The sequence below is a fragment of the Entelurus aequoreus genome, linkage group LG04 (genome assembly GCF_033978785.1).
Source record: "Entelurus aequoreus isolate RoL-2023_Sb linkage group LG04, RoL_Eaeq_v1.1, whole genome shotgun sequence".
NCBI classification, from domain to species: Eukaryota; Metazoa; Chordata; class Actinopteri; order Syngnathiformes; family Syngnathidae; genus Entelurus; species Entelurus aequoreus.
The window spans coordinates 59,278,558-59,301,755 of NC_084734.1; the positions used below are offsets into that span (position 1 = coordinate 59,278,558).

A 23,198-nucleotide genomic window follows, 5' to 3' on the forward strand; every position below is an offset into this window, starting at 1 on the left:
GAACATTCGCACCAATGTTACTTTTGCCTTTTGCTGCTGCAACAGCACACAATGCAATTACCGTTAGTTGTATTCTTCCCCAATATTACAAATAGATATTCACTGATACACATGTCTATTAATTTGCTTTTTTTATCATATGTTTGTTAAATTGTAAAGACACTTTTATGGAACTATTAATACTGAACTTCAACCAAGAATGTACTTTATGACAAATAAAATAATCTAATCATTTACACTCTTTAAACTCATACTGTTGTACTTGTCTACATCCTTTGACTTCACTTAAAAGAAACATAAAATAACATATTTTATATTACATAATATTTTTTAATCTGAGAATTACATTTATTGAATAATTACCTGCCAGCAGTTGCCAGTTTTTTACGTTTGATTTAAAAAAATGTTTACACAAAAGCTAAGCATTTTTGTTGCATTTTGTTTCCTGACTGTAGCAAATTGAACCAAATCAGGATCCTAGATCAAACTAAGGCTACACCTCTATTGGAGTTTGCAGGACAGGAATATGCTGATGAATAATGAATAGTACTTTTTTGTGAGTTTGTCTTGTCTTTTCTATCTGTCTTGTAACTGTTGACTGTTTCCAACAGAATGTTTTACTTTCCACTGTTCACTTCTCAATAGTGGAGCTGTTGCAAACGTTGTTGCATCCATTTGACAACTATTTCTTTACGGTTGACTTCTGCTTTTGATGCATTCTGTTTCCTGTCACATTTACCGAGTTAATGAACAGTATTCATGCACACCCTAATGTGGGTGTTCATTAAATGAGGTACACCCTACCTGATTACACACAATAAATGCTGGAATACAATAAACCTTGCAGATTACGTACACAATGTGCATAATTATAAGTAGAAGATGTACTCACCTATGTACTAATTGTGCAGTCAGTGTACAAGATGTTAAAAAATGCCCACCTATGCACAACTCTTACGTACAAACATTTGACTTATGTACCCTATAGTTGACATGCTTGTATTGTATCCATCTATTTATATTTATATGTACAAACTTTCAACATATGGCCAGTTTAACAAATGAGTGATTGTAATAATACACAAGTTGAGCTCTGAAATAGATTGGTTTAGTTGGTTTATTGCAACTAGATAGATAGATAGTACTTTATTGATTACTGCAAGTTTAAACAAATACATATCATTTACAATGACTTTGTAATGTTTTTATGTGAGAAATAGTGTCACTGTTTCAACAATTGTATCTCTGTCTTGTCGTTGCAGCACAAGAATGAGGGTGCCGAAGTAAGTACGCCTCCTTTGTGGTCAAAATTTGATGCAAAGAATAATCTGCTACTGTCCTTAGTTTGGATGTACAACTGGATTCAAAATATGTGTGAAACAGATTATAAATGGTAAAAAAAAATACACTAATACAAGCTGGTGTCCAACTGCAGATTGGTTTTTGATTGGACCATGTCATAATCTACAAATACAATTAAACAGCATTCGAAGATTAGACTCCAAACAAAGAACAAACTGCCCAAATCCCCACTGAATGGCACCTGCTAACCAAAATGGCTGACTTTCTGTTCGTCTTCCAATATACGTATGTTTTCCATGCTTCCTGCCTTACGGACAATGAGTACCACTGATGCTTGGTATCTCACTCTCTAAGGCAGGGGTGCTCAAACTTTTTTCACTTTGGACCGCATTTTGAAAAATCTTTTGATGCGGGTGCCATTTTGAAATGTTTTATTTTCAAAAAAATTCAATATATAGATTTTTTTAAAGCTAAAAACATATTGCATGTCATCTTTGTGTTCAGATTTCCTTGTTATATTACACCTGTTTGCTATTTTATCCACTTTTTTAAATTTTAATTATAGTATTTTTAGAATGTGCCAGGGGCCGTTAAAAATTATCTGTGGGCCGCAAATAGTCCCCAGGCTGCCCTTTGGACAACACTGTTTTAGGGCTGAATTACTAAAATGTATTTTTACATGCGTCCCTCAGTCGAAGAAGTTTGTATTTTCCAAACATTTCTGTGCCTTGTGTGTGATTGTCAGGTTGTACCTGTGGAGACGTCTTCAGTTGTCTTGCAATCTTTAGCTGGCACTCAAAATGAAATCAACCTCAATGAAGAGGAAGACATGAATCCACATCTGACTGATCGGAACGTGTGTGCTAATGTTGTCCTGAAGGTAAGAGCAACACTACGATTTGACCCCTACTGAATATACAGTATGTTGAAAAGGATGTACATGTTGTTGTTTGTGTCAGGTTGCATACATGGTGACGTACAGTGCTGCAGGTCAAGTAGTGAAAGCTGCTGTGCAACTGCTCCTAGCACACCTTCATGCAACATCACTGTCTCTGGAGCAGGAGTTTACTCTCACATTTCTTCAGGTATCATCCACTTCATTCTTACCATTTACTATACTTACCTGCTACTATTACTGTTTACATGTCTGATACAAATACCAATACCACGTTTTATATCTGCTGATATGATCAATACCAGTCAGATACATTAGATCTTCTTTTTTGTTGTAGTGATCATTTGTATCCATGTACTTTGCCTTAAAAAAAAGACTCAATTTTCAAAAATTTCTGCTCCTCTTAAAAAAGAACTTGGCACATGACTAAAGTTGTGCTTTTTATTTGTTAAAGGCCTACTGAAACCCACTACTACCGACCACGCAGTCTGATAGTTTATATATCAATGATGAAATCTTAACATTGCAACACATGCCAATACGGCCGGGTTAACTTATAAAGTGACATTTAAAATTTCCCGGGAAATATCCGTCTGAAACGTCGCGGTATGATGACGTATGCGCATGACGAAGTCAGTATAACGGAAGTTATGGTACCCCGTAGAATCCTATACAAAAAGCTCTGTTTTCATTTCATAATTCCACAGTATTCTGGACATCTTTTGCAATTTGTTTAATGAACAATGAAGGCTGCAAAGAAGACAGTTGTAGGTGGGATCGGTGTATTAGCAGCGGACTACAGCAACACAACCAGGAGGACTTTGTTGGAGCGCTAGCCGCCGACCTCACCTTGACTTCCTACGTCTCCGGGCCGCCAAACGCATTGGGTGAAGTCCTTCGTCCTTCTGCCGATCGCTGGAACGCAGGTGAGCACGGGTGTTGATGAGCAAATGAGGGCTGGCTGGCGTAGGTGGAGAGCTAATGTTTTTAGCATAGCTCTGTGCGGTCCGGTTGCTAAGTTAGCTTCAATGGCGTCGTTAGCACAGCATTGTTAACCTTCGCCAGCCTGGAAAGCATTAACCGTGTATTTACATGTCCACGGTTTAATAGTATTGTTGATTTTCTATCTATCCTTCCAGTCAGGGGTTTATTTTTTTTGTTTCTATATGCAGTTAAAGCACGATGCTATCACGTTAGCTCGTAGCTAAAGCATTTCGCCGATGTATTGTCGTGGAGATAAAAGGCACTGAATGTCCATTTCGCGTTCTCGACTCTCATTTTCAAGAGGATATAGTATCCGAGGTGGTTTAAAATACAAATCCGTGATCAAAAATAGAAAAAGGAGAGTGTGGAATCCAATGAGCCAGCTTGTACCTAAGTTATGGTCAGAGCGAAAAAAGATACGTCCATCACTGCCTCTCAAGTCCTTCACTGTAACGTTCCTCATCTACGAATCTTTCATCCTCGCTCAAATTAATGGGGTAATCATCACTTTCTCGGTCCGAATTTCTCTCGCTCCATTGTAAACAACGGGGAATTGTGAGGAATCCTAGCTCCTGTGACGTCACGCTACTTCCGGTACAGGCAAGGCTTTTTTTTATCAGCGAGCAAAAGTTGCGAACTTTATCGTCAATTTTCTCTACTAAATCCTTTCAGCAAAAATATGGCAATATCGCGAAATGATCAAGTATGACACATAGAATGGATCTGCTATTCCCGTTTAAATTAAAAAAAAATCATTTCAGTAGGCCTATATATAGCATTTTTACTTGAAAGTAGAACACCTGCACATTTGAGGAACTACTTACTGTGCCACATGTTTGTGGTCGTCTTCACAGCACGGCACACAATGCTAAAGGAAACATAAACGTAATGGTTTGGGCTTTAGGATCTTTTTATATATATTTTCCAAATATTTGATCCAGTAAATTTGGCCAGTATCAAATGGATACTGATCCTGAATAAAAGACTGGGCCATTCAGTATTTAACACCCATTTACTTTTGCACAAAGAATTAATGCGAGACAACAAAACAGCATGTTTATGTCCACCAGTGTGTTTCTTTTATTTACATATATTTGTTTGATTTATTCTAAATGCAAATTTAAGAACAGTTGTGAGCCAATTACAACACGTGCAGCTCTTTTCACGTAAGCCTAGTCAATATTTGACGGCTGTCAGTCATGTGCTCTGGCATTATTTAAGAAGACATAAAGCATGTTTTGAATGTCCTCACATATATTAGACACTCAAATTCAAGTCTGGACACATGGTCAAAAATGTAAAGCACAGTTATAAAATAAGTACAATGTTTAATTTTTTTTGTATAATAAAATACAAAAAATAATTTATTTTTTGTTAAATTTTGTATTTGAAATATGTTTTTATGTTATATGTGCAGTTTCATTTGTATAATTATGAATGAATGACACCGTTTTTGTATGTATGCACATTATATGTCTAGACACTGGTGAATGTATGGTCGGTGGTAGTCGGAGGCAGCCATGCTTCTGTTAGTCTACCCCAGGGCAGCTGTGGATACAAAATGTAGCTTACCACCAACGAGTGTGAATGTGGAGTGAATGAATGATGGGTTCTCACTTCTCTGTGAGCGCTTTAAGTATCTAGTTGATAGAAAAGCGCTATATAAATCAAATTTAAAAAAAGAAGGGACAAGCGGTAGAAAAACGGATGGATGGATGGACTTAATATTGATAATGCACCGGCTGATGATGCTGTATATTTCATGTGATAATTTCAGTTCTTTGCCGTCCTGTCTTCCACAGGAGAAAAATGAGAACATGGCCTACCAGAACAGTGGGAATCCAGGTTATTTGAAGGGACAGCCTCTTCTGTCTGGTCGAGCGACTTCTGAATATCCTTTTATTGGCATGAGCGATCTTACAATTGTCCTAAAAAACTAGTGTTTCCTTGACAATTGTGCCCACAGGAATTGTGAGAAACCTTGGAGACACGCTGTCTATTCCCCAGAGCTCATCACACCACAACTGTTTGAGCAGTCCACAGCAGCGCTCTCCTGTCCTGTTTGGTGTGGAATCAACATCTGGCTGCACATTAAGGTAGGACATCCTGGCCATAAAGCCTATAGTGTCAAGATACTGGTATATGCAGTACATGTACTTGATGTGTGCTCTTCTACAGACTGGAGGATGCAACCAACTGCTCTCTTGTTTCCCAAATCATTCTTGATGTTCTGCAAGGACAAAACTATCCCCAGTTTGTTGCCGCATTTGGAAACTCTCCATTAGAAAATGCACTTGACTGGGTGCCCATCCAGCACACCTACCATCTCAAGGTAAGGACACTTTGAAGGTACCAGCATATCAGAGGTCCAAAAATAATATTACTGATAATAATCAACAAGTTCATACAGTCGTGGCCAAACATTTAGGGAGTGACTTCAGTACCTTTGCTTCTCTTTATGATCACAGCAAAAATTGCTTATTTTTTCAGTATACATTATAACAGACATGTAAAATGTTTGTTTTAAAAATGAATTCAAGTCACTCACAAAACGTTTGACCTAAGTTAGACTAATTAGTTCATTCAAACGTGATTATTCCCCCTTCCTCTCGTGGCCCCACTGGTCTGCATTCACATTGATCATTTGTGTTACATGTTAGTCATATTGTGCAAGATGGCTGATGTCATGAATGACTTACAAGAGGAACTACCACAAAAATTAAACAACACATGTTCATATCACACATCGTCACAGCTGAACAAGTGTGTCAATTATCATTAAGAGTTTGAGAGGATCAATCGCATTGCAATAATTCTATGACTGCTGCATTGTTCGTGTGCGTATAATTGTGCCAGTCCTTAGACCACGTCCTCCAATCAAGGAGTGAAGAGTAACATACTGTTTCAGTCAAACTTGCTGTGCTGGAGGCGTGAAACATGTTCCCGGTGCCAGTGCACCCTAAATTATTGTGATGGCTCCTCTTGCAAGTAATTAATAATAGTGGCAAGTTTGCACGACATACACATTTAGAATGGCCCGAATAAGACTATGCACGAAGTCATACAAAATTGCAGTATTAAATCGGTATAGAAGTGATGGGCCCATTGAACAAGTATGGACGTGAATAATCAGTGTTCACGTCAGTCCATCATGGTACTAATGGTTTACTTAGTGACCCAATAACTTTGCAAAGTACTGGGCAGTATATACAAGATTCAGTTATGAGAGTGAATATGATTTCCTTTGCAGGATTCCCAGGTTTGCAGTATCCCCTTGTCACTTGATTTACAGATTGAATGGACTAAATATGGACTCTTGTTGAATCCACAAGCTCAGATTGTGAGCGTCAAACAAGTTATCCAAACCAACAGCAGCAGTTTGGTAAGTAATACTTTAAAAATACTTTACTTATACTTAAACTATATAAAGCATGGTTACATTTGGGCTGCAGTGTGTGTGTGTCCACGCATTTGCATGTTAGCATGGTGAGGAGGATTGGGCGGATAATCAATACTCCAATCCAAACACAGCCAAGCGTGCAGCGAAGCCGTCTGTATCGCAGTTACTCCTCCATAGTTACATTATACAAACTTTCTTAGTTTAAAACAATAGAAAGACTCCAAAATAATCCACAAAGTCATGATAAAGACATTAAAATAATTAAATAAAGATTTGATTCTCCACACATGATACAGAGAACAAATGATAAATTGTAAAAGTGTAAATACGGACATGACATGTCGTCATATTAATATCATAAATAGGACTACACAGTCTAAATATCAGTTATAATATGCGTAACCATTACATGTAACAAACTACAGTAGTCTGTTCGTTTGCGTATCATTTGGTGGAATGTAGTGTCCAAACAAAAAATCCACTCTTTGGTGATTCACACTCTGTACTTTTTTTTATTGAATTCAACTGCAAAATAATCCACCATGGGGTCAAAGAAAGTTGTGAGTGCCAGCACTTTGATAAAGAAGGCGAGGAACACTAATGTTGTCAATAATGAATCCGTAATAAAGTACAAAGGTGGCGTCTGCGACCCCTCCCCTCCTCTCTCTTCGCCATCTTTTTGAATAAAAGTAAAATTATGTATAATTTTAATTCATACATTTCCTTCACCGATTATTTGTATTTTACATTGATAGTTTTACATGCAAAAAAAACAATCTCTTGAAAATGTGTTTTGTCTTCATATTTTGGGATTAATTGGATTTACATTGTTTTTTATGGAAAAATATATTGGGTTTTTGTAAAATGTGTTCTTCGTCTGACTTTTTGGAACCAATGACTAAGAACAACTGAGGTACTACTGTATTAAGTTGAATGAAATAATATATACACTTTTTATATGAAATTTATGTATAAATTACTTATGTTGTCATTAAGCAGTATATACAGTAAAAAATACAATGAAGTGAAGTCCATGCATGTGTGCACCCAACACACACAGCCACACTTACACGTGCACACTCGTAATGTAAAGGAGTGATCGCACTACAGTCACTACGCTGCACGAGTGTGTGGGTGTGCATGTGTTTTGTGGATAGTCCCCTCAAACTTGTAAACCTAGGGGAAACACTGTCAGCACAAATTTTTAACATACATTTTGGTGCTTTTCATAGGTTCTGATGAACAGAGGCAACAGTGTGGTGTTAATCAGGAGCTCAGTGAGCTTCTTTGAAGTTTCTGCTTCTGCTCTACCTGGTTACAGAGCCACGCCCACTATCAACGCCCAGCTGCCTATAGACTTCTTTTTTCCATTTGTTTGAATCAGTGACTGTCAATGTAAGTTTGTTTCACATTTTTAAAAATGGACGTTAGTACTGGGGGAAGTGTGGTGGCATTTGTGTTGCTACGGTAACTACTTTGCAACACTTGTATCAACATGCTATACATCCATGTATCCTCAACAATGCAACACTCACTGGAAGATATTGATACTGATGATTTAAGAGTTTACAAAATGGTAACAGTAATGACACCAGGAGTACAGTATGTAGTACTGTATACTGTAGTTTGTTTGGGTAACTAATACAGAGCAAGTACATTAAGAAATAAGAATTTCAAATAATCATGCATGATTAACTGATCCAACAAATAATCAAGCGGCAGGAATATATTGTTGTTGATAATAATAGTAGTCAGAAGTCGATGCCATGCCTCTTGAGCAAGGCTTGAAGCTTCTGGTTGTCTTGTTGCTAGGACACATGGAAGCAAACAAAAAAAGTTAGTATGAAGTTTGATATCAGACATCAATGCAGGACTATAAAACATGAGTATGAACTTTGATATCAGGCATCAGTGCTTAACTCGAACACATGAATATGAAGCTGACTTTGAGTATTGTAGTAAAGTAGTTGTCATATGTTCACAGGAAGTGAAAGGGACAGTAACCCAGAAGCAGCAGCAGTGCAGCAGCAGAAGAAGTAAGCGAGACACCATCCATCCCATCCATTTTCTACCGCTTGTCCCTCTCGGGGTCACAAGTTTTTTTTATTGGACAACACAATATTTGAGGCGACAAGGTTGCGTTCAAAGTAAAGAAGTTTAAAAGGACTTGTTAACCGTCGGGAGTGAAATAGAACGACACAAACTGAACGTTCAACTCACCGTCTAAGTTGCTAAACTACAAGATGGATAATGCTAACGCACAATCTGCCGCAGGACTGCAAGTACCACACTTTGGATTTGCAATGCCGCAGTTATCACCAGTGAACCATTTGAACATGGGAACTACAGACTTGTGTGCGAAATATAAAGTTTGGAGGGAGTCCTACAACATTTCTTCGATCACCAGTGGATCAGTAAACAGCCCAGATGCGGTAAGAAGAGTTACTACACTGCATAGAAACGTTGGTGCACAGAATATTGGCAAACCTGCCAGGTGCAAAAGGCACATTTGTGAAACAAAAACTGCTCTTGATAAATACTTAACACCACGAAGAAGTGTTGTGCTAAAAAGGCATACGTTCAGACAAAGAATGCAAATGCAAGATGGAACTATCATATCACTGTGTGATCTGGCTAGATCATGTGGCTTTGCAGCATTAATTTGAGATCAGACTGTGGAGAGATGCAGATGATGGTAAACTGCTGCAGAAAGAGGGATTAACTTGTTAACAAAAAAGGTCAACTTTCAATCCTAAAAAAAATTAACTTGCTGATCCAACATAAAAATAATAATTCCCTTGATAATTCACAACTCAAATTAGGCATTCATTTTTAATTGTAGAAGAGAGTAGTGAAAACTTACGAGTTTATCAGCTTGTTTTTGCAGTTCTGTGACTCTTAGCACAAGATGGTCGTAACTTTCCTTCAGCTTGTGCATCTTCTGGTTTGCACGGGTTTTTACCGACACAAGAATCCCTGCAATTCATTACCACCAAATGTTAGAATGTGTTTTCATGTGATCAAACTTTAGAGATACTATGTCAATGTCTCAAAATTGTACAAATAAATGAAGTTCAAACACACTGGCGAATAGATAAGTAGCATGTTTGATGTAGAAGAGCAGTGATATGTCAGCATAATCTCCAACTGGCATAAGCAATCATAATCAATCAATCAATCAATTAGAGCAAGCTATATTCTACGGGCCAATTACAACTCGATTTTACATCCAAATAATTTTTTTGAAACTCAGAAATCTGTGACCAGTTTTCTAATGTTACTTTTTAATGTAGCATAATTATCATGCTTTGTAAAACTTTCCAGTGCCATGTCACGGCAAAGCACACATATTTTCAGAAGGGTTATTTAGTAGTCCGATGACCCTTTTGATGACTAGATGAAAGTTGAAATGTGTCAAGGTAAAAAAAAAAAACATCTGCTGTAAATAAATCTGGTTTTAAAGGAAGAAACTGAAAAATAAGAAAACATGATACATTTATTTAAGCTGTTTGTATTGTTGCTTTTTGTGTTTAATTGCGTTTTTGTTTGACTGCAAACACGAGGAGGAGGATACACAGCTGATTCAAAGAGGAAATAAATAATCTGAATCCTAGTAAGTAGGGATGTCCTGATCAACATTTTTGGCCTACAACCCTGTTCCGATACTTTGACAATACATTATAGAACTGAAAATGTTTTATAGAGAGTAACTTAAGGAATCATAATACATTTTTAAAAATGTTATTTAATCAAATTTAGAATTTGCTAGTATCCTTGTAAATAATTTGGGTTTTCTCCAAAGAATTACTCCTTGACCTATCAATTTAGTATAATTCATAAACTGATACTAGATATTTAATGTATCGACATCTTGATCAATCCCCCCTTTTTTACATTGAAGCTTCAGCGGTTAACTTCTTGTGTTGTCTTGCTTGGCGTGCGTGTGCATGTCTGTGCGTGCACGCGGCTTGCTTAGCCATTCCTTTTCCTCTAGTCAATCAAAGTATTTTATTTGAATCATGTTAAAACTTCACAAGCACACATTTTTGATTAAGTGATCTACCGCCCAAAAGGGGTGGGAAGAAGCAGTTTGTCTGCTATCCCCCCGTGTGCCATAAGCAGAAATCCAAAGAAAAAAAAATAAAGAACCAACTGAAACTCACATGAGCAAGCACTTGGAAACTCCAGTCCTGCAGTGACAATGACGCTTGGAAGAAACTTTAGTTTATTTCCCACCATGGTGGTGAGGATTACTCAGTATCTTAAAAGCGGCTTCACACAGTGAATAGACAAATTGGAGCCAGTGTTCATGCAAGACATGCACCCTCCCGGAATTCACGCAACTCCTGCATGTGTGTAACAAGGAATATGGAAATGCCATTGTGTCTCCCTGAGCGTGCATCTCTTTGGAAGAAATCTTTCACGTGAGTACAATCTTTAGCCAAATAAACAATGGGACAGCGCTGTGGGGAAGATTGCTGGGCCAAATCAGTTTAAAAAAAAAAAAAAAGGCGATCCTATCCCGGGATCGGAACATCTCTACTAGTAAGTAATAGGGCTGCAGCTATTGTTCATTCGAGTAATCTATCAATTAGTTTGTTTTATTAATCAAGTAATCGAATAAAACAAGCTTTATAGCCTCAATGGGTATTTTAGAGAAAATAATTGAAATAGACAACCATTTTTAGCTTTCCATAACCTTCATTCCTTTTTTTGAAATGCATGCACATCATCAACAGTCGATTGCACTTTTAACATGTTTGCATTAATGTAAAATACAAACAACTCTGTTTGCTGCCATACAGATAACAGCACCCATACACCACCAGTCTTGTGTGTGCTCTATTGCAGAAGCCATACATAAACTGTATCTATTTAAAGTTCTGGCCACCATTTTTATTAGTTACCCTCATTAATTCAATTAATCAAAGCAGGATAACAAATTGAAGCGTTTTTCTAATAAAATTAATGGATTTAATCGATTCATCGTTATAGCCTTAGTAAGTATAAAGACTGCTCCAAAAATAAAATGCTACCCCAAAGTGCATATACTCTTTGTTCAATATTTTATAGTTAAATTTTTTAATAAATGAAATTTTATAAAATTTGTGAATTAAGTACATTTTGGGTATCTTATTTAGTTGGTCTGCCATGAATGGTCTGCAGTTTTAATAAAATACAATCCATCCAAATTAGAACCCATTGAGGCCGGCAGGAGAAAATGTTTAAATTGTTTGAATGTTGTGATGCAAGTTAAAAGCAGCAGAAACAAGTCTCACACTACAACAATGCTAGTATGAGTGTGATCATCCATCCATCCATCCATTTTCATCAGCAGTCCAATATTCCAGTACTGACCATTGATTATTCTAGCCACCCTCCACAGACGCAGCAGGATGAGTAGACCCATTCCGTCAAAGACATCATCATGGAAGAGGAAGACGATGTCCAGAATAAAAGACAGCACCACCACCAAGCCATCAAACACCTCAAACTTATGTTGGAAGAACTCAAGGTGATATGCAAACAGCTTGCCAGCCAGCTCCACCATGAAGAAGGTGAGAAGTGCCAGGCTCAGGTAGTGAAACACCTGCCAAGTCACTTAAGTCATGACATCACACACACTAGTGAATAGTGGAATGAAATACACTTACCTCTGTTGCAATGTGTCCATGTTGCAGCTGGATAATTGACAAATCTATGAGAAGTTCAGCCAGGACAAATATGGCATCCAACACCACTAAACACACCACCAGCACCTGTTGGTTGAAGTCCAACAATTTGCTGAATATATTATGTTACAACACAAATATTTATGATCATTGAAACGAAATATTGGATTCAATTTACTTTGGATTTTTCTCATTAAAAAAATATATTCCTGTTTTTATAAACAGTAGGTATATGACGGCACTCTACACATAAGCAGGTCTATAACTACGCTACTTGTACTTTAAACCTCACATCAGCAAACAGTTGGTAATTGAGGCAAGGAGAAACCTCAAACTGAACCCAAGCTCTGTGGGATTGCCACAGAAAGAGTAGAGGAACAGAAGTTGAGACAGAAAACAGCATAGACGAGAACACATTCGGGAAATAAAGTATTACACTTATTGACATATGTTGGAGAGGTTAACGCCTAACAATGGTTTATTGTTGTTTAAATTTTAATGAATGTTGTGATTGTTTTTATATTACAGTATGTCTATGGATGTTCTCATTCATCAGGGTCATTGTAATCTCAGGGCATTCAATCGACCGCAGCTACATCTAGTCCTAGATCTGACCAATGTAAGTCTATAAGCATGAACTGATGAAGCCTACTTCGATGAGAAGCAAAACGTCTTCTAAGACAAACCAAACAGTCCAGTTGCGATCGATTGAATGCCCTGAGATTTTATTACAGTAGTTTGGTAACCAGTTTTACATGAATCAGTGCTGAAAGAAGCTGTTAATTATCTTTCCATTGTAACATTTCAATTATTGTATAATTTTATTTTACATGGTCCTAGACTGATTGCAGTGCTATAAGTCAATCACTGCGCTATTGTTAACCACAATATAGTGTACATAGTATACTATATTTACATATTATACTGTACTGTATATACCAGGGGTCGGCAACCAGCGGCTCCGGAGCCGCATGCGGCTCTTTGATCACTCTGATGCGGCACAGCTTGTCACCGCCATCCTTGCGCTCTGCTTGTCAAACCTCGGGACACGCCCATGGCCGCGCACAAGCTTTATTCTCTCTCTCTCTGTCTCTCTCTGTCTCTCTATCTCTCTCTCTGCCTCTCTCTCTCTCTGCCTCTCTCTGTGCAATACAACATAAACCGTTGGCCAACCAAAAAGTAACCACAGAACACTATACGGGAGAAATTCGGGAGATTTTCAGGAGATACACTGAAATTAGGGAGGGTTGGCAAGTATGAACATGGCACACGCCTCACAGATGAGAGTTTACAATCCTGTGTGAAGATAAAGGTGACGTCATACAGTCCTGATGTGGAGACGCTGTGCGCTGCGGTTCAGGAGCAGAAATCACATTGACCAAGTATGATAAATATTTTAATTTACTATAATTTTGCATACATTCACATTTTTTAATTGTTCAGTGAAATAGACATTTTATTATTCAGGTTGGCAACTGACTGCACGGCGCCAGTAAAAGGATGACGGCACAGAGAGAGAGGACGGAATTTTTGGTTCTCTGCCAGTGGATAATTTAAGTTCGCCGTTTTGTTTTTTCACTACTACAAGGAGGACTTAAATAGACATTAAGTATTTTACTTAACCTTCAACCCGACGTCTTTTTTGGAGTTAAAAACGTTTTGTTGCATGCAGAAATTGTCATTCATTTTCTCTGCAGTCGTTCATTGATTTCATAAATGTAACCCATAATAGTTGTTTATACATAGCACAAAGCAAAAAAAACTTTATATGCAGTGTTATTTCATTTTAAATTTCAAAAGAGTTTTGTGGCTCCCATTGTTTTCTTTAATTTGTGAAACGGGTCAAAATGTCTCTTTGAGTGGTAAAGGTTGCCGACCCCTGGTATATACTATACTATATGTATGTACTATACTGTATGTAGTATTCTGTATGCAGTGATGGGCAGTAACAAGCTGCATATAGCGACACTACATAGCTTAACTACATTTTCAAGTAGCTTGGTGGTAGCGTCACTACTTTTTGAACAAGTAGCAATTCCTGTAGCTTAGCTACTTATAGACCCATGTAGTGAGGTAGCTTACATCAAAGCAACAAGAAAAACAAAGAAGAAAGTAAATGGACTGCGAATCCAGGCCAAAAAAGTACAGAGAAAATACAAAGTTAAAGTTGCAATGATTGTCACAATGACCTGGAAGAATGAGAATATCCATACTTATGGAGAAACAGGTAATATGATTTGCCTGAGCGGCTAGGAGACACCGAGAGTACCAAGCGCTAGAAAATGGATGAGAAAGGACAAATTTAAAAAAAAAAAATCCTCCCCCAATAATGTTTTATTTATTTATTTATTTTTTAAACTTGGGATTTCCTCCGGGCCGTAGTTTGGGGACCCCTGCTCTACACCACCATGGTCAAGACCAAAGATCTGTCAGAGACAAGATTGTAGACCTGCACAAGACTGGAATGGCCTACCAGAGCCCTGACAAGAAGCTTGGTAAGAAACAGATTGGTGTAATAATTACTAGTGGTGCAATAATTGATCAAATGAAAGAAATACAAGATCATCACTAGTCACCAGTCAGGAGGTCACTTGGTAGAGCAAACATGATTGTGAGAAAGGTGAAGGATTCCCAGGGAGGATCCGATTAATAACGTGAAGGAAGTTTGAGTAATAAGACACTTACGGAGTTTCCAGTAATGATTGCCAAGCTGTAGTCCCAAGTACATTCTGAAGTTTGACAAAGATTCAAACACCACCACAATGTGGTGGTGTCCTTCGAGCAACAGATTTAGGTGATCACGTAATTTTAGTTTGACTGGATCTAACAGCAGCATTTGATACGGTGGACCATAATATATTAATTAGCCGCCTACAGCATCAAGTGGGCATCTGTGGTACTGCTTTGAGTTGGCTGAAGTCATATTTGACTAACAGGACCTTCTCTGTAAATGTTGCTGGTTCTGAATCCTCTGTTGCTCCCTTGACATGTGGGGTCCCACGGGGCTCAGTTTTAGGACCACTTCTTTTTTCTATGTATTTACTTCCCCTGCGCTCAATCCTAAGAAAGCATGATATTTCTTTTCATTGTTATGCCGATGACACACAAATGTATTTTCCGTCAAAGAGAAATCATGCCTCTTCAATACAGCCATTACTTGCTTGTCTTAATTATATCAAGGCCTGGATGGCCCTAAACTTCTTAAATTTCAATTAAAAGAAGACAGAAGTAATAGTGTTTGGACCTAGTGGTACCTGTGAGCTCCCTCCTGTTGACTTTGGCCCCTTGGCTTTGCACGTTAAGCCCATGATCACCAACCTGGGCTTTCGTATTGACAATGATTTTAAATTGGACCGTCAGATTGGCACAGTGGTGAAAGCCAGCGTTTTTTATTTACGTCAGCTGGCCAAGGTTAAAAACCTTCTTTCTAGGCAACAGTTAGAGACAGTAATCCATGCCTTTATCGCATCTCGGCTGGATTACTGTAACTCTTTGTATTTTGGAATTAGTCAGTACTCCCTCTCACGTCTGCAGCTGGTCCAAAATGCAGCTGCCCGACTTATAAAAAACACAAGAAAAAGACAGCACATTACTCCTGTTTTAGCCTCCCTCCACTGGCTGCCTGTGTCTTTTAGAGTCCATTTTAAAATTATCTTACTCGTAAGACCCTTCTTAAAACCCATTTTTTCACTGGCTTTTAACCCAGCATGAGATTTTAAACTGCTTTTAGCTTTTTACTTTTTTAACTATTTTTAACTTTTAAACTGTTTTTTATCCAACAAACTGTTCTTAGGGTAATTTATATTTGCTTTTTCAATGTGTATTTTTATTTCTGTTTTAAATTTTATTTTTTAGTCTGTCCTTTGCCTCTATTTCTTTGTGGTGTACAGCCCTTTGTTTATCAACTGTGCTTGTTTTTAAAGGGCTTTATAAATAAAGTTGGTATGGTATGTGGTCACATGTCAGCTAAATAGGTGTGTATATTTTCTATATACTGTACGTCCATGTAGCTACTGTATTAGTGGTGATATAGAGCGGCTGCACGGGAGTATGAAATACTGTCATTGTGGTATTGCTGCATTCATGCTTTGAGAAAGTGTGTGTCAGTACAAATGTGGAAGAGAACAGCTGTATACTCCTCAAATTTACCATCAAACAGCCTCAAATACCTTGTGAGGAAAGTGAAAACTTTTCACAAAACTCAGGTCACAAAAAACAATGAATTCAAGAACAAACTCCTCACCAAGTAATTAAAAAACAAAGTACAAAGGTAGTCTTCATCCATCCATCTTCAACCGCTTATCCGGAATCGGGTCGCGGGTACAACAGCTCCAGCAAAGACCCCCAGACTTCCCTTTCCAGAGCAACATTAGCGACTTCCTCCTGGGGAATCCCGAAGCGTTCCCAGGCCAGAGAGAAGATGTAATCCCCCCATCTGGTCCTTGGCCTGCCGCGGGGCCTCCTCCCAGTGGGACGTGCAACGAGGACCTCCCTAGGGAGACGCTCGTGAGGCATCCGCACGAGATGCCCGAACCACCTAAGCTGGCTCCTTTCCAAGCGAAGGAGCAGCGGCTCTACTCCGAGTCTCTCTCGGGTGACTGAGCTTCTCACCCTATCTCTAAGGGAGATGCCAGCCACCCTTCTGAGGAAACTCATTTCGGCCGCTTGTATCCGCGATCTTATTCTTTCGGTCATGACCCACACTTCATGACCATAGGTGAGAGTAGGACTGTAGATAGCTCGGTAGACCGAGAGCTTTGCCTTCTGGCTCAGCTCTCGTTTCGTCACAACAGTGCGGCAGAGAGACTGCAATACTGCCCCAGCTGCTCCGATTCTCCGGCTGATTTCCTTCTCCATCTTTCCCTCACTCGTGAACAAGACCCCAAGATACTTAAACTCCTCCACCTGGGACATAGTCTCGTCCCCTACCTGGACTGTACAATCCATCGGTTTCCTGCTGAGAACCATGGCCTCAGATTTGGAGATGCTGATCCTCATTCCAGCCGCTGAACACTCGGCTGCGAACCGATCCAGTGAGAGCTGAAGGTCACGAACCGAAGGTGCCATCAGGACCACATCATCTGCAAAGAGCAGTGACGCAACCTTTAGCCCCCCAAGACGTATACCCTCTCCGCCATGGCCACGACTCCGCCTAGAAATCCTGTCCATGAAAATCACAAACAGGATAGGTGACAGATACCCCCACTGGAAACGGATCCGACTTACATCCAAGCACCCGGACACAACTCTCGCTTTGGTTGTACAGAGATTGGATGGCCCTCAGCAGGGTTCCCCTCACTCCGTACTCCCTCAGCACCTCCCACAAGATCTCCCGGGGGACGCGGTCATACGCCTTCTCCAAATCCAGAAAGCACATGTAGACTGGATAGGCATACTCCCAGGCCTTCTCCAGGATTCCCGCAAGAGTAAAGAGCTGGTCAGTTGTTCCACGACCAGGACGGAATCCACATTGCTCCTCTTGAATCTGAGGTTCGACTATCGGCCGGACCCTCCTTTCCAGTACCTTGGCGTAAACTTTCCCAGGGAGGCTGAGTAGTGTGATACCCCTGTAATTAGCACACACCCTCTGGTCCCCCTTTTTGAAAAGGGGAACCACCACCCCAGTCTGCCACTCCCTCGGCACTGTCCCAGACTTCCACGCAATGTTGAAAAGGCGTATCAACCAAGACATCCCCTCAACACCCAGAGCCTTCAGCATTTCTGGACGGATCTCGTCAACCCCCGGAGCTTTGTGGAGTTGTCTAACTACCTCAGTGACTTCGCTCCGAGAGATCGACGCCGAGCCCCCATCATCCTCAGGCCCTGCTCCTATCAGGGAGGGTGTGTCTGATGTAATTGGGTTCAGGAATTCCTCAAAGTGCTCTTTCCAACGCCCTACGAATTCTTTACTTGAAGTCAGCAAAGTCCCATCCTTGCCATACACAGCTTGGATGGTTCCCTGCTACCCCCTCCTGAGGTGCCGTATGGTCTTCCAGAACAGCTTTGGTGCCGCCCGACAGTCCTTCTCCATGGATACCCCGAACTGCTCCCACACCCTCTGCTTAGCCTCGTCCACAACCACAGCCGCTGCCCTTCGGGCCTGTCAGTACCTTGCAACTGCCTCCGGAGTCCCTCGGGATAACATACCCCGGTAGGACTCCTTCTTCAGTCGGACGGCTTCCCTGACCACCACTGTCCACCAGGGTGTTCCAGGGTTACCGCCCCTTGAGGCACCTAAGACCTTCTGGCCACAGCTCGCAGCTGCAACTTTAGCAATAGAGGCTTTGAACATTGTAGTCTTCATTAAAAGGAAAAATGATAAAAGCGAATTTATAAATGTTTTCACTTACATGTATTTCACATTCTTTTCTGCATGTAAAACTATCATTATTGCCTATTTAAAGTATTTTGTCTTCATATTTGTTATAGTCTGGAACACAATTGATTTATATTATGACTACAGCTGAAATAGGCTCCAGCACCCTCCGCGACCCCGAAAGGGACAAGCGGTAGAAAATGGATGGATGGATTTATTTATGATTTGTTTTTGTACAATTGAGTTTTTTTCTGACCTTTCGGAACAATTAACTAACAAAAACTGAAGTACTATTGTATGAACAATTTTATTGTGTTTTTTTTTTTATTGTAAGAAACAGTTGACAAAAATGCTTTGTAAACGTAGTGCAGTAAATGCTACTAGAATAAGTACTTGCATAGTACAAAGTAATACTTGGAAGCGGTCAGAAGTGTACTAGTGTAGTAAAAAGTATGTAGTAATACTTGGAAGTGGTCAGATGTGACGTAAAACTACAAAGTAATATAGCTAGGAGCGGTCAGAATTTTAGTAAAAAGTACAAAGTTATACCTGGAAACAGTCAGAATTATAGTAAAAAAAAAAAATACACAGTAATACCTGTAAGTGTTGTAAAAAGTATGTTATAATTGGAAGCAGCCAGAAGTGAAGTAAAACGTACACAGTAATACTTGGAAGCGGTCAGTGGTATAGTAAAAAAATACAGTAATACTTGGAAGTGGTCAGAAGTGTTGTAACAAGTACACAGTAATACCTGGAAGTGGTCAGAAGTGTAGTAAAAAGTACACAGAAATACCTGGAAGCGGTCAGAAGTGTAGTAAAAAGTACACAGTAGTACCTGGAAGCGGTCAGAAGAGTAGAGTCTTTTCAGGGAGTCCCTAAAGGTGAGCGTTTCAGGCAGGTTGTTTCTAGAAGGTTCCAGATCATCGGAGGAGGATAGCTGTTCTTCGTCCTCCCAGCATCCAGGCTGCTCATCACCTACTGCGGTGAAGAACCTCAAATACCGAGCCATTGCAGTTGTCTGCAGAAAAACGCTACATTAGCAAATTATTTACTACCTCATACAGACCCACCTGCTTTCTGCAACTTTTGAAGTAGTCATAGAAAAACATACAAAGTACTTTCTACGTATTTGTAAATCCATTGTGTCGTCATGAAAATACTTCAGAACGCTTGACAATCTGACTTGACTTCTCCTTTTCATTTCTCATACTACTTATTGGCAAATACACCCAATATCCCTATGAAATAATACACAAGTACTTCATTCATATTAACATTATTTTTGCAGTTACTTAGAATACACAGTAAGTACTTTAAAGTCCCAATAGCTTAACCTGTTTTTCACTGTTGCACCGCTATTCTTACTAGTAATTATGTATTTATTTTTAACATGTTATTTATTGGTTGTATTGCATTTCAACTGCACCTAACAAGAGTATTGTTAGCCACCCGTATTTTAGCCATGCTCTCAAATTTGGTGACAAAGTATCCTATTCTCTATTCTATTGTAACATTATCTTGGCAGTAACTTGGAATACACAGCAAGTACTTCATAGCAACAATATTGTTGCACTAACTTAGAATGCACACCAATACTTCAAAGCAACATCATATTTGCAATAACTTAGTGTACAGAGTAAGTACTGTATAACATCATTTTTGCAAAAACTTGGGATACAGAGCAAGTACTTCATAACATCTTCTTTGCACAACCTCGGAATACACAGCAAGTACTTTATAACATCATTTTTGCAGTAACTCAGAATACTGCAAGTACTATATAACATCATATATGCAGTAAATTAGAATACACAGCAAGTACGTCATAGCAACATTATATCTGCAGTAATTTAGAATACACAGCAAGTACCTTGTAACCTCATCCTTGCAGTAACTCAGAATGGACAGCTAGTACTTCATAAAACCATATTTGCAGTAACTCAGAAATACACAGCAAGTACTTCATAACATCATCTTTGCACAACCTCGGAATACACAGCAAGTACTTTATAGCAATATAATATTTGCTGTAACCTAGAATACAGAGCAAGTACTATATAACATAATTTTTGCAGTAACTCAGAATACTGCAAGTACTATATAACATCATATTTGCAGTAAATTAGAATACACAGCAAGTACGCCATAGCAACATTATATCTGCAGTAATTTAGAATACACAGCAAGTATACCTTATAACCTCATCCTTGCAGTAACTCAGAATGGACAGCTAGTACTTCATAAAATCATATTTGCAGTAACTCAGAAATACACAGCAAGTACTTTATAACATCATCTTTGCAGTAACTCAGAAATACACAGCAAGTACCTTATAACATAATCTTTGCAGTAAAATCATATTTGCAGTAACTCAGAAAAAATCATATTTGCAGTAACTCAGAAATACACAGCAAGTACTTTATAACATCATCTTTGCAGTAACTCAGAAATACACAGCAATTACTTTATAACATAATCTTTGCAGTAACTCAGAAATATACAGCAAGTACCTTATAACATCATATTTGCAGTAACGCAGAATAGACAGCAAGTACTTATAACATCATCTTTGCAGTAACTCAGAAAACACAGCAATTACTTTATAACATCATCTTTGCAGTAACTCAGAAATATACAGCAAGTACCTTATAACATCATCTTTGCAGTAACGCAGAATAGACTGCAAGTACTTATAACATCATCTTTGCAGTAACTCAGAAAACACAGCAATTACTTTATAACATCATCTTTGCAGTAACTCAGAAATATACAGCAAGTACCTTATAACATCATCTTTGCAGTAACGCAGAATAGACTGCAAGTACTTATAACATCATCTTTGCAGTAACGCAGAATAGACAGCAAGTACTTATAACATCATCTTTGCAGTAACTCAGAAAACACAGCAAGTATTTCATTCACAGCAACATCAACTTTGCAGTAATTTTGAATACACAGCAAGTACTTCACAGCAACATCAACTTTTTAGTGATTTCAAACACAGTAAGTACTTCATAGCAATATTTGCGGTGAATCAGAATACAGAGCAATACTTCATAGTACATTATGTTCGCAGTAGTGTTACTGTAAGATGTTAACAAAGTACAAACATTTTTGTACAAATAAACGTCTAATCTTCATAAAACAATTGAATACACAGCAAGTTCTACAGGTTGTAGTACTAGGTACTATTTAGTAGTAATATTAAGAAGTAAAGGTTTAGCTGAGAAGCTAAAAAGAAAAAAGAATATAATTATTGTTTTCGTAGTTTGTTCAAAGTTTCTTACGTGGATATTAGTAGTGTTGTAGTATTTCTTGTCCAAAACAGAACCGCAATCCAAACCGAAAAAGAAAAAGAAGAAGGTCCTGAGTGAAAACAAAGTTGAAATCGAGAATGCACACATGAAAGAAATCACCTACGATCACTCCTTACTTCCAACTTCACTTCCTTCCTTCTTCACTGTGGTGTAGCCTAACAAAAAAAACTATTTAAAACGTGTTTTTTGAAAAATGAAACGTATTTAAAATACTTTTAACACATTTTAGTCTGATTTTGAAATGTTCTCCTAAAAAAAAACATCCGATGTCTGTAATAACGTAAAACATTTTTAAAAACGGTATTTTTTATGTTATATGTTTTTTTAATGTTCAAAACGTCCGTTACTGAATTGTAAATATATTTAAGAATATATTTTTTCTACAAACTAAATATTTTCGAGATTGTTTTATATGACTTGATGAAGGAATGTTGAATTGTGATGTTTGACACACTAGTAAAGTATTATTATTGTTACAATAATTTAAAAATGAACTTTAATGTAAGAGCTCGCTTATCCAACCAACCATCCATTTTCTGCTTATCTTATTGTTATATTGGAACTAGCCTGTGATAGTCACATGACTCTCATGTGACCATGTTTCCGTCACTAAGTACACGTTTTAGCGTTTTTAAAACGTTTTATAATCGCCAAGTACTAGTCAAATATTTACATAACGGTGAGGATTATTATTTCAGAACAATTTAATTTATGCTTTTATAGCGGAGTTGTTTGACTGTCATTTCTCAAACGTCCACAAGATGTCAGTGTTTCTCTTTATGAGAATGTTTTCTTATTTTTTGTTAGCTAATATATGATACACAGATACATGATATGACGTATGTTAGCTAATATATATGATACATGATATGATGTATGTTAGGTAATATATATGACACATGATATGATGTGTGTTAGCTTTTCAATCAATCAATGTTTATATAGCCCTAAATCACAAGTGTCTCAAAGGGCTGCACAAGCCACAACGACATCCTTGGTACAGAGCCCACATAAGGGCAAGGAAAACTCACCCCAGTGGGACGTCGATGTGAATGACTATGAGAAACCCCTCGAAGAGGGGGCGGCATAGCTCGGTTGGTAGAGTGGCCGTGCCAGCAACTTGAGGGTTCCAGGTTCGATCCCCGTTTCCGCCATCCTAGTTACTGCCGTTGTGTCCTTGGGCAAGACACTTTACCCACCTGCTCCCAGTGCCACCCACACTGCTTTAAATGTAACTTAGATATTGGGTTTCAAGATGTAAAGCGCTTTGAGTCACTTGACAAAAGCGCTATATAAATATGATTCACTTCAC

At 38.5% G+C, this 23,198-nt stretch overlaps 2 protein-coding genes across 7 annotated transcripts in view; one reads left to right on the top strand and one right to left on the bottom strand.

Annotated features, from left to right (window-relative positions):
- The window catches only part of tctn1 (tectonic family member 1), a 49,194-nt gene that overhangs the window by 10,926 nt on the left and 15,070 nt on the right, over window positions 1-23,198 (top strand). The window contains exons 7-17 of one of the 6 annotated variants that reach the window (XM_062045353.1): window positions 1,263-1,283; window positions 2,048-2,182; window positions 2,262-2,387; window positions 4,984-5,072; window positions 5,146-5,277; window positions 5,360-5,513; window positions 6,432-6,563; window positions 7,814-7,976; window positions 8,566-9,013; window positions 10,946-12,139; window positions 14,636-16,205. In XM_062045353.1, the coding sequence (XP_061901337.1) occupies window positions 1,263-1,283; window positions 2,048-2,182; window positions 2,262-2,387; window positions 4,984-5,072; window positions 5,146-5,277; window positions 5,360-5,513; window positions 6,432-6,563; window positions 7,814-7,960 (936 nt within the window). In that variant the 3' untranslated portion in view covers window positions 7,961-7,976; window positions 8,566-9,013; window positions 10,946-12,139; window positions 14,636-16,205. Of the gene's footprint in view, window positions 1-1,262; window positions 1,284-2,047; window positions 2,183-2,261; window positions 2,388-4,983; window positions 5,073-5,145; window positions 5,278-5,359; window positions 5,514-6,431; window positions 6,564-7,813; window positions 7,977-8,565; window positions 12,140-13,720; window positions 14,615-14,635; window positions 16,206-23,198 lie in introns of those variants that run through there. The other 5 variants (XM_062045356.1, XM_062045355.1, XM_062045351.1 and 2 more) reach the window with 5 other exon arrangements.
- Window positions 7,078-22,016, bottom strand: hvcn1 (hydrogen voltage-gated channel 1). Its single transcript, XM_062045358.1, has 6 exons — window positions 21,857-22,016; window positions 19,405-19,587; window positions 12,236-12,340; window positions 11,940-12,171; window positions 9,445-9,557; window positions 7,078-8,389 (listed from the first exon to the last, which is right to left on the bottom strand). The coding sequence occupies exons 1-6, from the start codon at window positions 21,971-21,973 to the stop codon at window positions 8,333-8,335; spliced, it is 807 nt and encodes a 268-aa protein (XP_061901342.1). The 5' UTR covers window positions 21,974-22,016; the 3' UTR covers window positions 7,078-8,332.

Excerpts from the sequence above, each read along its gene's own strand:
- hvcn1 (XM_062045358.1), bottom strand. The coding sequence starts at position 21,973 with ATGTGTGCATTCTCGATTTCAACTTTGTTTTCACTCAGGACCTTCTTC. Across the intron at positions 19,588-21,856 it reads ACAACACTACTAATATCCAC|ACAACTGCAATGGCTCGGTA; the intron begins GTAAGAAACTTT and ends GTTTTTCTGCAG. Across the intron at positions 12,341-19,404 it reads ACTCTTCTGACCGCTTCCAG|GTGCTGGTGGTGTGTTTAGT; the intron begins GTACTACTGTGT and ends TTCAACCAACAG.